We start from the raw sequence: 14,201 nt of genomic DNA, 5'->3' as shown, positions 1-14,201 counted from the left end.
CTTCTAGGAGTCTAGGGAACATAGAAAGCATAAATTCCAGGTGGTTATTTGGGCTACTGGCCATGCTGGCCTCATACTGCCAGGGTGATTCAATTAAATCAGAAAGAAGTTGGAAAATGAATATTAGAAATGACTAGACTTTAGGCTACAAAAGCAAGCAACACCAGCTGAAGGTGTACTGAATGAGCTTAGAATTGAACTGAGCCTTAGTAAGTTTAGAATTGAATTGTGCTCTTTGGATTTATGAGTGCAAAGCAGAAAGAATTGGCTGGCTGGGAGGAGGACAGTGTGTAGTATTCTAGTGTATAATCAGTTTCTTCCCTTACTGGATTTATTCTTTTGGAGATGCATGCTCCTAAATGGGATCTTATTGCAATAAAAAGTTTTTACCTTTGTAAGCTTGCCAGATAGTCTGATAAGCAGAATATAGACCTTGACATAGATGAACATATTCTTTTCTTTCATTATTCAAGAAGATACCAGTTCATTTGTTAGACATACCCCAGGTTTGCAGGTAAGAAATGTTCCTAGCATGCAAAACAGAATCAGTTGACTTCTGTAGCCATCCACTCGCATCAGTTTAGTGGACCCCCTCAGCTTAACTTAACCTAAATGATTATCACCAATTTTTAACAGACAGCCTGCAGACCACAGATCAGCAGAAGGAACAACATACAAACTATCTCACTGTAGGGATTGCAGCTCCTTAGATCCAGAAAGGACCTTGAAACATGTGTCACACAAAAAAATAATATAGGAACAAAGGATTATCAAAGGTCCCTTCAGTCATTGAGTCCTACCGCCCATTCCCATTTAATCAAGGATTATACATAATCCCAAAGCGTCCTCGAAGCCTCTATTCCACGAACTCTCAGCTGCAGACAGCTCCCGAACACCCTACAGCAAGCCCTAGACCCAGAGCCGTAGCTGCTACAAGGAGAGAACAGGAGGAATCAAGGGCACCATCACCACTGGTATATTTATTGCAGCTTTACATAGTTGCTAGCACGTGTGTAGCAAAAACAACTTCCCTTCATCATGTGGTGAACAAAAAATATTGTCTCCAGATTCGTCATGGGGAAAAAGCAAACAAAAAGGGACTGTGTGAAAGTCAGTCTAGATTTAGCAAATGTCTTTCTGACTGAATTTCCTCTCTCTCAGCTTGGATTGATGTCCACACTGTTTATCAAATATTTCAGCGTTATGGGTGGTGGAGGTCCACGCTGAGGGTGATGAAGAGAGGGCATCCCTGTGGAAGTGATGGGCTCGATGGTCCCTTCCCCTCTCATTAGCTCAGGCTCAGCTGTTTCCCTGTTTCCAGACTGAAAAGAGAGCTGGGAGAGGGGACTTTTATTTCCCCAGGGACAGAGACATCATCAATTATCTGCCATTCCCTGCTGCAAGCTGTCAGTGAATAGGGCAGAGAACGAGTACTGATAGGATTTCACCTTATCCCTCGACTCTGCTGATGGGCTCATCATTCAACTGCCGTGCACTTAGCACGGGCAATACTAATTATATTAATTATGCTCCTACACAGTGCATGCTTATATTAGCATTAAGCAGACTGGTGACTTTTTAAAAGGAAACATCAGTGGTTCATTAGCTATATAAATTTAAAAATGTAAGCGTACTCATTGCATCCACTGCTGAGGTGGATCTCTCGAATCTCAAAAGCATTTAATACCATTTTAGATGTGCAATATGCTTTATATTGAGAGCAAAATGCACACTGTATCTAGAAGACAAGCAGCATTATATCAGATAACTACTAAATGCAGACTTAGAAACTTGGTCACTGCATTGGAGTAGCACCAAAATCCCCTTGGTAGTGTTCATCTGTAGGGATACTGGTCAGGTCAACAAGAGATCTGGATAAATCCTTGTGGGCTAAGCCTTACTGAAATTATACTAGTGACTATATCTATGCGTAGAATCAGAATACAACTGTATTATTAAATTCAGAAGTAGGTTTATTTAATAGGTAGCACAGAGGTCTGTGAATGGTTTGAGAGACAGGAAAATAAATCCCCCTCCGCAAAGTATATTACAATGTGAGAAATACTCATCACTCAAAATGTATTTCCTAGTTGTAGATATCATAAATAATCCGTTGACGTGGTGCCCATACGCAGCCACTGTCTACGTGAATCTGGGCTAAGGGGCTGCTGCTAGTAGGCAGTCGGTGTGATTTTGTGAGGTCAGTTGGAAGTATCTGAGATGTCAGCAATGTAAGTTTAAATCTTAAGAACAGCCTGTGTTTGTACAATAGAGTCAACCTCTGACCTGACAAACTGAAAAGTAATTGAACAGAACTGGGAGATTTCATCAGTTCTGACTCTGTTACCTCCTTTTATCACAGTTTTCTTCTGTACAGAAATGAAACATACATTAATCACCAAGATTATATATAATATATATAGAGAGAGCACAAGCCTATCTGGGCTCTGAATTCTGACCATTTTATGCAAAAGCAGAGCAAAAGTAGCTCCAGGCAGGTCTTCAATTTGCATTTCGATTGCACTTCCACATTTCCTTCTGGTATCTTGAGGAAAGTCTTAGCTACTAAAGCATTGCAAAGCCATCCGAGTGCTTGAGCAAAACAAATAAGTAAATTCCTTTTCCAAAATTACTATTTTTTTAAGTTTCCCCAAAGCAAAAGAAAACCTAAACACTTCCAGTATGTGTGCACATGGTCACACATGGACATAAAGATTTCGTTTGGAGTGGAACCCGTTCACCTTTCATTCACATTAATACAGAAGATATTAATTCTGTAGAAGTTGTTAGCATTTTGACAAGAGTTTTGAATCTAAAGTAATTATGTTTTTATAGCCAATGTGGTCATGACTAGGACCCAACTTAAAGTTTGGTTTTATTCCTCTTATGTTTTGAGGAATGGCTGATGTTTATGCAGTTAAATCTCCTTTGACTGTTAGTGTTGTTTAGCTTCTACCCTCATGGGTCTCCAGATGCTGTTGGTGAGGGTGTTAATGAGGGCAAGTGCTGAACACTTGCAAGGGATTTTCTGCTCCTTGGCACTCTGGAGCCAACTTTTAATGCAAATCCTTGTATGCAAATGGGAGCATACAGCACGCAGCGTAACCGTCTTAAGGTTATTTGCAAAACCAAAGGGAACTTGCTGTGCAGACCCCCAGAGTACTGTGATCAGGTGGTTTCCACTTTGTCTCTCAGGAGCTGGTTCTCAGTGGGGTTTGAACTGTTAGATGTCAGCTGGCTTAGGCAGGCGCTGTGCCGTCTATAGGGATGCGAGGTTTCACCCTGGAAGCTGCAAAGTGACTTCTGCCAAGAGCTGGGTATCGGCAAGCCTGAGCAGAGCTCAGCCCTGCAGAGGTGTGCTGAGAGCTTTAAGGAGCTAGGGGTGAGCGTAGGGACAAATTTGGGGTCTCATTGAGTGAAGACTCAAGTATCTCCAGCTGTGGTTGAAGCATGTTTATCCCTGTGCGAGTTAGCCAAAGCATCCTCACTGTGGTTTCTCCTGAGCCTGCAAGGAGCGGCTGCTCCCGAGCCCTTTCTGCTCCCACCCTCTCCCTTTCTCCCATCTTTCCTGGCCGTGGGTTTCGGCCCAGCACGGGTGCTCACGGCCCTAGTCTGCCTGAGAGCACCTTCTTTGTCCCAAGGGTTTATCCTCGCTGTGGACAAGCTGGCTCAGCCCTGAGCTGGATGCGCTGCGTCCGGGCTCAGCCGGGGACACGAACGGTGGAGCACCGTTATCTGCTGGCCACAGCGGGGAGAAAACTGGCCTTAACTGCAGCCCAGGTGGTATCTCTGAGGGATGTCCTGTCACAGGGGGCAGCTCTCGCTTCCAAAACAGAAAGATTTACACTGTTTTGGTTGTGCAATAGAGAAAACTTCACATTACCAGTAGTGCTGGCAATGCTGAGACTGGAAGAAGTATTTCTGGTGGAGCTCTTGCAGACATACTCCTGACAAAGGAGCTCCTCGGGCAATGCAGTCCTCCCCACAGAGAAACAGTAGCTCGCCATGACATCTACTGCCACCTCAAAGAGTATTTACCCAGCTTAGTGCTACAAATTAAACATAACTGGATGGCACACGTTTCCCCATGTATTTGCTTTCTCCAGTGAGTGTTTGCCGTGCAGGCACCATGTAGCTCTGGTGCTTATCTTTAATAAATACGTTCGGTTGAGAAGGCTTATGTTGTAAATCTGTGGCCTTCACAAGTGGCTGCTTTTTTGGGTGCTCATGATCATTCCTCATCTGTGGGGATGAGAGGGTGATTTAAACTCGCTGTCATCCCCTCGGCCCCGTAGGTCGCAGTTTCACAGAGCATTAGCTCCATTGCCTGCGGGCAGCTCCAGCCCTTGCCATGCCGTTCTGCCTCAGCACCAAACTCACCCCTCAGCCCAGCTGTTGGAGTGAAATGAACTGGCGGTATGGAGCATGCTGGGTCCAGCTTTTAAAATAAATGGGAAAAAAAGTATTAAAAACTCTCTTTTTCATTTTTTTGTCAGGTTATTTTTAAGCTAGCCTAGTTTCTCAACCCGTTTCACAGTGCAGCGGCATTAGCAGCCACGCTGGCACCCCGGGAAGGAGGAGGCAGTGAGAAGCCGGGTGCTGCGGGATGGGGGAGCCGGCCCCTGGCAGCACCTGAGGACCAGTGCCCTCTTCTCCAGCATCCCGCTTCCCCTCCCGCTCCCTGCTCTGCCGCCTGGCCTCAGCTGGCCCTAACGCTGCTCAGACGGCTCGGTGAGGCCATTCATCTCACCAGAGCAGCACAAAACCAAGGCAGCTTAAAAATCTGCTTCGTTGTCTGCCGAGGGCAGTGGGCACCGGGGTCGGGATACCGAAAACAGTGGAGCAAGGAGGAAGGGAAGAGGGAGGCATCCCCCTCTCCCCCTGTGGCAGCAGCAAGCTGATGGAGCTGTTGTGAACCACGGCACTTGTTTGCTGTTTCTGTACGGGCGGATTGAAACCACTTTAGTTTGGTGCAGTTGCCGAGCTGGGCATTGGAAATGAGCACACACAGAGCAAGTGTGCTGAGCCCCCTCGAACACATGAAATGCAGAGCATATGGTGCCTGGAGCTTGTTTACTCGTCGTGGTGGAGAGCATCCCTCTCTCATCACGGCATGCCGTGGCTGCGTGTACGCCCACCGCATCTTCCTTCTCAGCAGCCAGGCGGGAACAGCCACGGGGAAAATGAGCAAGGATCAAAGGGGAGCTGCAGGACTTGATTCATGCTGAATGAACCCTCTTTTTTTTAATTTTAATATATGTAATAACACTTCACGGTGATGGTGAGAGACCCCTAAGAGCTCTGCACACTCCCAAAATAATCTCCAGGACACCCTGATGTAGCAGATTGGGACGGCAGGCCTGGGGGAGAAGCATGCTGGGCACAGCAGAAATTGGGGATGGCGTTGGGATTAGCATGCTGAAGCATCTGGTTTCTAGTCCCCCATCCAGACCCTCTTTGTGTCTCCGGCACATGTTCAGTAGACTCTGGGCCGTAAGTCAGAAGCGAAAATAGGACCATTTCATTTTTGAGGTGGGACGATTTGGCAATGCAAACAGATTCGTGCCCTGGCTTGCAGCCCCTCGTGGGGTTCAGTTACCCCTTACCATGTCTGATGGGCACCAGGCAGTCCCGGCCTCAGTGTCTGCCTCTTACCCTCCATCGTCACTGACCTGCTTTCTGTTGTTTTTCAGGAATATCTTCCAGGCTTCCCGAAATCATGTCAATAGGATCACATTCATACTCTCCAGGAGGTCCTAATGGGATTATTAGAAGCCAGTCCTTCGCTGGCTTCAGCGGGCTTCAGGAGAGACGCTCCAGGCAAGTGCCGTGCTGTCTGAGGGGAATTTCCAAATCAGGCCCTATGGGAGCCCTGGGGTTTAGGGGGTGAAGGTGGAAAAGAAGTGAGAGAGGACTGCCTTCTCTCTGACTTGCCAAAGAAAGCCTTCTAGGCTGAAATATCTCTATATATTGTTCGTATAACTAAGCTGTTACCCTCTGCCTTAGCTACCAAGTGCCTGTTTGCCTCTCCCCCATTAATGCAGGGCTTCCTCACATGCCTTAGAGCTGTGAGAGAATTTCAGAGAATCATTTTAATTTACTAACTTATGCAGTGATCTTTTCAACCTGTGAAATGTGCAGGAACATGATACACTTCCCACCGTCCCCAGTTTAAGACCATTGCTACCTACAAGACAGTTTTCTCATTGCCACGCTGCTATGAATTCAAAACAACTCTGTTTCCCTTGCGGGGCCGCCTTCGTGTCCTGCTGGAAACGGGGCAGAACTTGGCTGCAGAGCCTTTCCTTGCACCGCCCTTTAGCTAGACAGGACTTAGGGCTTTGAGTCAGGCACTGACCAAGTCATCCAGTCCCTGATGCCCCCAGAGGCTACTTTACAATTAATTTTATTTTGTGTAAAGTCTCCGAGTGCCAGACCACCAGGTAGCAATGGAGGAGGAACGGCAGGCAAAGGGTCGCCTCCCATCGTCCCCTCAAGTCAGTGATGGTTGTTAGATGCTGACCTACCCCCATAGGTGCCAAAGAGGCACCTATATGTGGCACAGCTATCCTCCCTTTGCCATACAGAGCTACCTATGGTCCATGCTCAGGACCAGCGGCGTGGTGCTGTCCTCCAGACACACTCTTAACCGAGCCCCAAACTCCCTTAGGAGCCCCCAGGCTTTACGCCTGAGATTATCTGGGCTCCCTTTTGTTTTTAACACCTGGATGTAGCTCAGCCCTTTTATAGCTGTGGCTGAGCGATGTGAGGCAGGACAGGCATGGTATAAGACAAGGAAACGTCTGATGAGCCTCAGACTCGGCCTGGTGTTTCCAGACCAGCGTTCGTATCTCAGCAAGGCAACTGGCACATCAAAAGCTGACAGCACGTGTCCCAGGCTGCTCAGACCTCTTAACCTGTAAACAAACGCAGTCCTTTAACTGGCAGGCACAGAAGCAGATTCGTTTCTGCTAGCAGAGATAATATCAGAAGGTTTCTTCAAGCTATTCTCCTTTGAGATCTTTATGATTTATAGGGGTTTCCTCCTCTTTAATGTTCGTTTTGCAGGTGTAACTCCTTTATTGAAAATTCCTCTGCACTCAAGAAGCCCCAAGCAAAGGTGAAGAAAACGCATAATTTGGGCCATAAGAACAGCACCACGCCCAAAGAGCCCCAACCTAAAAGGATGGAAGAGGTCTACCGAGCCCTGAAGAATGGCCTGGAGTAAGAGCCTTTATCCTGCTTGTTGATTGAAGCTTTCTGTGACATTTTAGAGCCTAGAGAAACATATCACAGGAACAAGGATCCTTAATCATAGGAGAGGAAAATAGACCTCTTGGAGCCTGGATTGTAACACTTAGGATCTGACATATTTGTATGGGAAATGGGGCAAAATCCCATTTCCACTCCCATTGCTAGGAAAGCTCCCAAAGGCTGGGATTTCAGCATTAGAATTTTTTTGCTCCGAATTTCCTAGAGTCCTGTCAGAGGCTTGTATCAACCTTAAGATAACGTCCCAGACGATAACGGGGCTTTTACCAGCCAGATACAGGAGCAGCGACTGGAAGGCACCAGCCCGTAAACTAAGCAACAGATTAGCTTCCTTGAAACTGGTTGTTCAGTGTAAGGAGAACACCGAGCTCTTATATGCAGCTAAATAAGTGGCTCCTCTTTATTCCCAAAAAGGCAGCAGGGAGCTGCTTTTAGGACAGATCAATGTAAAGGAGTTTTTGTCTGAAAACGGATCCAATGAGGAAAGCCATTTGTTGCACAGATTTTCTTTTAGGATGGTCAGCAGCCAGCTCGGTATGTGCTGCAGAGCTCATGCATCCCTTCTCTGGTTTGTGTTTACAGCGAGTATCTGGAAGTTCACCAGACAGAGCTGGATAAGTTGACTACTCAGTTAAAAGACATGAAAAGAAACTCACGCCTGGTACGTGTCACGCTTTTTCATCGTGCGGATGCACAGTAACCTTCTCGAGGTGCCGGAGCAGACATGGGGTGGGAGTGGGATACAGGGAATTTGCATTGATGCTCTTCTTCCCTTCCAGCCCTGGTCTTGCTTGTGATTTCTATTGACTGGCAAACATTACTTTCTCGTGGTGCTGTTATGTTGCAAAATTAATCACAGTTCTATCTTCTCTGTTGCAGGGAGTTCTGTACGATTTAGATAAGGTACGTTACCCTCTTTGACACTGGTTTTGCAAGGAAGCGTTAGTATTGGTACGGTGTACATAGCTGGCATGGGAAACCTCTCTCAGCCGGATCTACTGCCCAGGCCAACACCATCGAGGGAGAAGTTACCTGACAATTTGCACTTGCGAAGGAAGAAGTCCCGCTCCCCTCCTCTTCCCAGGGGCTCTGGTATCGCCCGGTGCCTCCAGCAGCCAGCTGTGCTCACTAACCCAGCACCGAACTTACCCCATCAGCCCTTCCTCAGGGTCTGTCAAGTTAAACTGGCTCCGGGACAGGCACAGGGAAGGAGGCAGAGCCCTGCCAGGGGAGGAGGGAGGCGGAGGAGCGAGACCTCCTATTTCTGTCCGCTGCCCGCCATTGAATTCATCGCCTTGTGCGACTTCGCCCTGCCAGCTGCAGGCGGGTGGGAGGCTGGCAGGGGCATGCCACTGTGGGAGCCAGCTCAAGTCCCAGCTCGTCCCTGCTCCTGCCAGTCCTGGGGAAGAAAAGATTGAAAATTGAAAATTTTTTCCCCGCAGGAAAATTTGGGTGAAACAAAAGGAAAGCTTTCAAAAACATTTCCTGAACAAGTCTGGCTTTTTTTTCAGTCAAAATGCAAAGCTTGGTTTTGCTTTCAAAAACAGTTTGCTGAGGAAGAGGATGGATTTTGAAATGCAAAACCCCATCAATTTTAATACAGGTTTTCAAAGTACTGAGAATACTGTATTTTGAACTAAAAAAGCTCAGATCCTTTTTTTTTTTTTAAGAATTCAAAAAACTAGGGCAATCCCATGAAAGAAAAACTTTTTTTTGTTCAAAAATACATTAGGTACAGAAGTCAGTGAGCTCCATTGTCAGCTGCAGATTAATGGTGGTAAGGTGGGACAGCTAACTCCAGATTCATGGGCAACCAAACCGTGCATGTTTTAAGGAGGAGTTTCTCAGCCTCATGGGGACCTGAAGACCCGAGCAGAGCTAGCGTGGTGATGACTTACTGATTTATTTACATGTGCCTCACCCTCTGCCTCTTCCTTTCCTTCAGCAAATCAAAGCGGTCGAAAGATACATGAGGAGGCTGGAGTTCCACATTAGCAAGGTAATGAGCGCTCCTATCGTCTTTCTTCTGCATCTGCTCCTATGTTATTAGGAAAACAAACCCTTGGCCTCCTGCTACCCCTCCACTCCAGGGAGGCCGCCTTGACGAAGCCTCTCCCAGATTCAGTATTTTTACTGCGATGGGCTGGTGGTCGGAGCCAAAGAAAGGGTTTCCACGTGGTTCATAGCCCCCGAGGTCCAGCTGTGCCCCGAGGCACTCCCACCTGGCTTTTAGGTACAGAGAGAACACAGGGTCAGGCGCTCGCTGGGAAACATCTCTCTCATTGCATGCTTATTGTTAAACTATAGGTAGAGAGAGAATTGCATCTGAAAGTCATTTAATTCGGCAGTTGTCTCTACTGTACGCAGCAGCTAGATTGGATTTATTCCTGGATTTCACTGCTAATGCTCTTGCTGCATGGTTTGGGGCCCACATCCACTTGATTACATTGGTGAGAATAGTCAGTAGAGGTACTTGTGATTTATACTAATACATTTTAGAGCTGGACAAAATCCATGGCATGTATTCTCTTACTTATAAACATATCTGCTAGCGATTAGTTGCTTTTCTGAGCCTGACAAAAGAATGAATTATTTTTGACGGATGAAATGTCTTTTGAGAGTCATTTGAAAAGTGTTCACACAGCTTGAAGTGCTCCAATTATGACAACCCATCCAAACCTTTTAATTTCAGTCTTCTCTTACTCCTGGAGCCAAAAAAAAATATAAATCATCGGGCGATAGACTGAAATTTTGTTCCCCAAATGACCCTCTCTCTTGCTGGCATCATGAATGGCAAAATTAGTGCTTAAAGAACATTTCCATTCAAGTCCTTCCCACTCTAGCCTGCTCAGAGCTAATGGTTTCAGGACTTATAATAGGACTGAAAAGCACTGAACACAAGAGGTAATGCTGGTCAGTATTACTCAAGCTTGCCGAGTACATTAGTTCACTTTCCGTAACCCACAGCAACAGAGAAAAAAGGAACCAAGCTGTGCTGCGTTAAAACAAACGGGCTTGGGCAGGTAAAGAAACATTTTTGTTTCTAATGATAGAGAAGGTCTGTTTCAGCTGTACCGAATCAGGGCCGCAGCGATGCCTTCTGCCATCTATCCGCTGCCACTCTGTAGAGGAAGCAGAGCGAGGAAAACGGGATGCGCAGCAGCAGACCCCACGTATTTAGGGGGGCAGAGGAGCGTGCCCTAGCTGCGCTCGCATGGGCAGGGGCAGGACATCAACCCTGGGCTAACGCTCCACCCGGGTGACAGAAGTAAATACCAAGTGACAGCTATTTATAGTAGCTGTCTTTAGCTTGCTGACTTGCAAGCGAAATAGGAGTGGGTATGACTCCAAGAAGCTTTTTTTGTAATTTTGAAATGTCAAAATGCTACCTGTGCCTGCAATACCCTTTGCTGAACTCTCACTTTGCAAAGCAGTCCCTGTTTTGGTTAGGAATCCCTCTAGTCAGAGGCTTTGGCCACTGTGTATCCAAGCTAGCCTTGTAAAAGTTGACCTAACGCTTTGAAGCTGTCAGGAAGAACAGTCCTGCTCCAAACAAATAAGCAACAACAAGCATTTTGTTAGAGGTTAAGCAGGCTTGGAAAATGGGATTTGGAACACGCCTGGATTGTCACATCAGGCTCATCTCTAATGCAGCAACACAAGTCTTAGAGTGAGGAAGCCAAGGTGCTGGAAGCTTTCATAGAGGGAAACTCTGCTGTGAAAATCCAGTACCGAGCAACAAGCACCATGGGGCACAGGGCAATTGCTTGATGTCAGAGACAACAAAGGAAAAAAGTTATTCTAGGTAAAAAACAAATATGATCCTATCTTAGCAGGGACATTAGAAGCAGAAAAAAGAGACAGCTTCCTCTTTCCTTCTCCTCACCCTGATAAAGTCAGATTAGAAAACCTACATCTGTATCTGGCAGATTAAGTTTATATAAATTTATACCACTATATATACCACTATATATAGCTGGTGTGTGTGTGTATATATATATATATATACATATATATATATATATATACACACACACAGCAGCTATACCACTGTAGACTCCCACCGAACAGCTCAGATGGAGCAAATTTATACATTCAGTGCAGGGATCAGAGGGAAAAGGGAAACCAAAGCATGAGACACACGTAAATCCATTGCACTCTGAAGCTAGGTCCAGGTGAGGCTTTAAACTGTGTGTGAGTAGGTTTTGCAAAACTGCCAGAGTGCTTACGCAATGTTGCGTGCCTAAGTCATGCCAAAGGACTTTAAGAAGATGACTAGGAAATTATGTGAATGCCTGTGGAGCTGAAGTTCAAAACTTTCTTAATTTGACATCAGCTGTTTCTAAGTCCTTTACTTGTGCTGATTTTGACTATGACTCCCAGTTTCTGGAGGACAGGCAGTGAGATTTCAAAAAAAAAATCACTCCCTGCTTCCAATATTACCTATTAGTCAAATATTGCAACAGCCTCGATCCATGGCTGGCGTTAGCAATACAGGAGACATTGCTGGCCCTGTTAAACGTGCCATTTAACACGTCCAGTCCCCTTTGGCAGTGTGGATGTTGCAGTTGCCTTCGAAAGAGCTCTTCCACACTGATATATTTGAGAAGCTTGCTGCGTGCCTGCCCTACCGTTATGACTGTACGTAGCCCAGACAGGGGGGAAAGGGAGTAGCAATGGTTAAAGGCATGCAGGGCAGGCAGGTGAATTGCTGGCAGCATCTGGTGTTGCTGTACTGAGATTTTTATAGCAGAAGTTATTTTTATCTTGTATTTCTTTTTCATAGACTGTAACAGGATCACAGCTTCATTTGCTCACCCCTTCCAATGGCTTAGTTTCCTTGTAATGCAAATGACGGCATTGTTTGTTGGTTTTATTTTGTTGGGTTTTCTCAGGTTTTCTTCAATGCACCCTCATTGTTCCCACTAGGTGGATGAGCTTTATGAAGCCTATTGTATCCAAAGACGTCTCTGTGATGGTGCCAGCAAAATGAAGCAAGCCTTTGCAATGTCTCCTGCCAGCAAAGCAGCTCGAGAGAGTTTAACCGAAATCAACAGGAGTTACAAGGAGTACACAGAGGTACATCCTCCTCAGTTTAGTCTTTCGCTCTCACGCTCTTTGAAGGCCATGGGAACTTTGCCACTGATTTCAGGGAGAATGTCATCCAGATAAAAGAACGAAAAGCAAATTCAGCAAAGAAGAGTTATTATTTATTTGTTTGTCTTCAGGTGAATACCTGATGACTTACAAAGACAGGTTACATGGGCCCAAAGAGTTCCTTGAAATAATAATGTTTATGTTCCACAAGAGCAGGGTTATACCCAGGAACTGCTGCACATGAAAAAAGCATAAATCTGCCCCAAACCTACATATATTCGAACTATGTCTTTCCCACCCCGCAGATTTTGGGATGGCAGGTTGGCTGGAATTCACGTGTATACAGACATCTGCTGCATCCTATCCAGTTTTACTTGTTGTGATCAGCATCTATGTTATTAAACAGGCAGTAGATGAAGAAAGGTCTAATAATGTTGCAAACATCCCAGCACACAAGCTGTGACAGCCTTCCAAAATCTGAAGGAAGAACTGGAGAGGGTCCGGTACCCATCTCCAACAGTCTTTTTTTTTCTTAATGCAGTCCATGTTTCTTGAGAGATTAAAAACATACTGGGAGCCACTTTGGCACAGAGCTGCTGCTGGCACATGTGCTGGCTGGAGAGGACTGGGACAGTGACCGGGTTATGATTCAAGGGCCACAACTGCCCTCTGTCAACGGGAGGATTAGAGCGCAAAGAAGAAGAGCACGGGGTTACATTCAGCTTCGGCGTCAGCAGGCGTAGCTCAGCTCCCATTTTTAGGGCCAGACCTAGCTAACAGGAAGGAGGGCTCTGGCAGATTGATTTTATTGCAAAATATCTTTCATCTGCATAACAGAATCTTCCCTTCCAAATAGACCTTAAAAAAGAAAGAAAAACCAAAAAAAGAAAAGAAAAAAAAGGCAGAAGGAGGGTTTATCTGACCTCACTGTTCTCTTTTCGAACACAGAACATGTGTACCATAGAAGCAGAGCTGGAAAACCTATTGGGGGAGTTTTGCATCAAGATGAAAGGTAATTGCCTTTTCACCTTTCCCTTCTTTCTCCAAAACAGCAGCAGTCGCTGTGCACGTTAGCGAGGGCATCGAGACATGCTAGTGTGACGTGTATTTATGGTAGGTGTAGTTTTCCCCCACCACAGCCATTGCTGAGCCTTCAAACCCCCAACTTACACCCCTGCCCAGTGGAAAGGATCACAGAGTCAGGAACATCAAAGCTTACAGAGAGACTTTCTGAGATGCTGCTTCTTGTTTTCAAGGCTAGTTATCTCCCTCAAACACTCCTCCTAACAGCCAAAGCAATTCAGTTTTGAAGGCTGCTGTACCTTTTGCCTCTATTTCCATAATCCTTTAAGATGATAACTGGGAAATTATGTGAATGCCCATGGAGCTGAAGTTCAAAAGACTTTCTTAATTTGACATCAGCTGTTTCTAAGTCCTTTACTTGTGCTGATTCTGACTACTGCTATTTTTGAACAAATGTAAAAAAGCAAAGAGCCGGGGATAGTTTACCATTTAAACACCTAGATAACTCAGTGGTGGCATTCACCTTTCTGTTTTATTCCTTGTCTTTACGACAGGGGACTTTATGGGTTTGAATACAATGGAATCAGTTTTACCTGAAGCCTCAGTGAATCACCAGGTATTGCTAATGCTGTTATCCCTTTAAGACTAAATGTCTTAAAGAAGAGATTGTGGGGGGATATCTTTTTTGGATCTTAAATCACTGGGATGAAAATAGTTCTATAAAACAAAATCAGCATCTAAATATTCATGCACTCTTAATTCTTCACTTGAAATCTTGCCATTTGAAAAATCCACAGTATTGCTGGTGG

At 45.6% G+C, this 14,201-nt stretch overlaps 1 protein-coding gene across 4 annotated transcripts in view; it reads left to right on the top strand.

Moving 5' to 3' along the window:
• The window catches only part of RIPOR2 (RHO family interacting cell polarization regulator 2), a 69,579-nt gene that overhangs the window by 28,725 nt on the left and 26,653 nt on the right, over positions 1-14,201 (top strand). For all 4 annotated transcript variants that reach the window (XM_072852860.1, XM_072852861.1, XM_072852862.1 and 1 more), the window contains exons 2-8: positions 5,694-5,820; positions 7,069-7,224; positions 7,855-7,933; positions 8,152-8,175; positions 9,218-9,271; positions 12,202-12,351; positions 13,318-13,381. In XM_072852860.1, the coding sequence (XP_072708961.1) occupies positions 5,694-5,820; positions 7,069-7,224; positions 7,855-7,933; positions 8,152-8,175; positions 9,218-9,271; positions 12,202-12,351; positions 13,318-13,381 (654 nt within the window). The remainder of the gene's footprint in view (positions 1-5,693; positions 5,821-7,068; positions 7,225-7,854; positions 7,934-8,151; positions 8,176-9,217; positions 9,272-12,201; positions 12,352-13,317; positions 13,382-14,201) is intronic.

This window comes from Ciconia boyciana, chromosome 2 (genome assembly GCF_034638445.1).
Source record: "Ciconia boyciana chromosome 2, ASM3463844v1, whole genome shotgun sequence".
Classification (NCBI taxonomy): Eukaryota; Metazoa; Chordata; class Aves; order Ciconiiformes; family Ciconiidae; genus Ciconia; species Ciconia boyciana.
The sequence above is the reverse complement of the archived record's forward strand: the minus strand, read 5'-3'. Positions and strand labels throughout refer to the sequence as shown.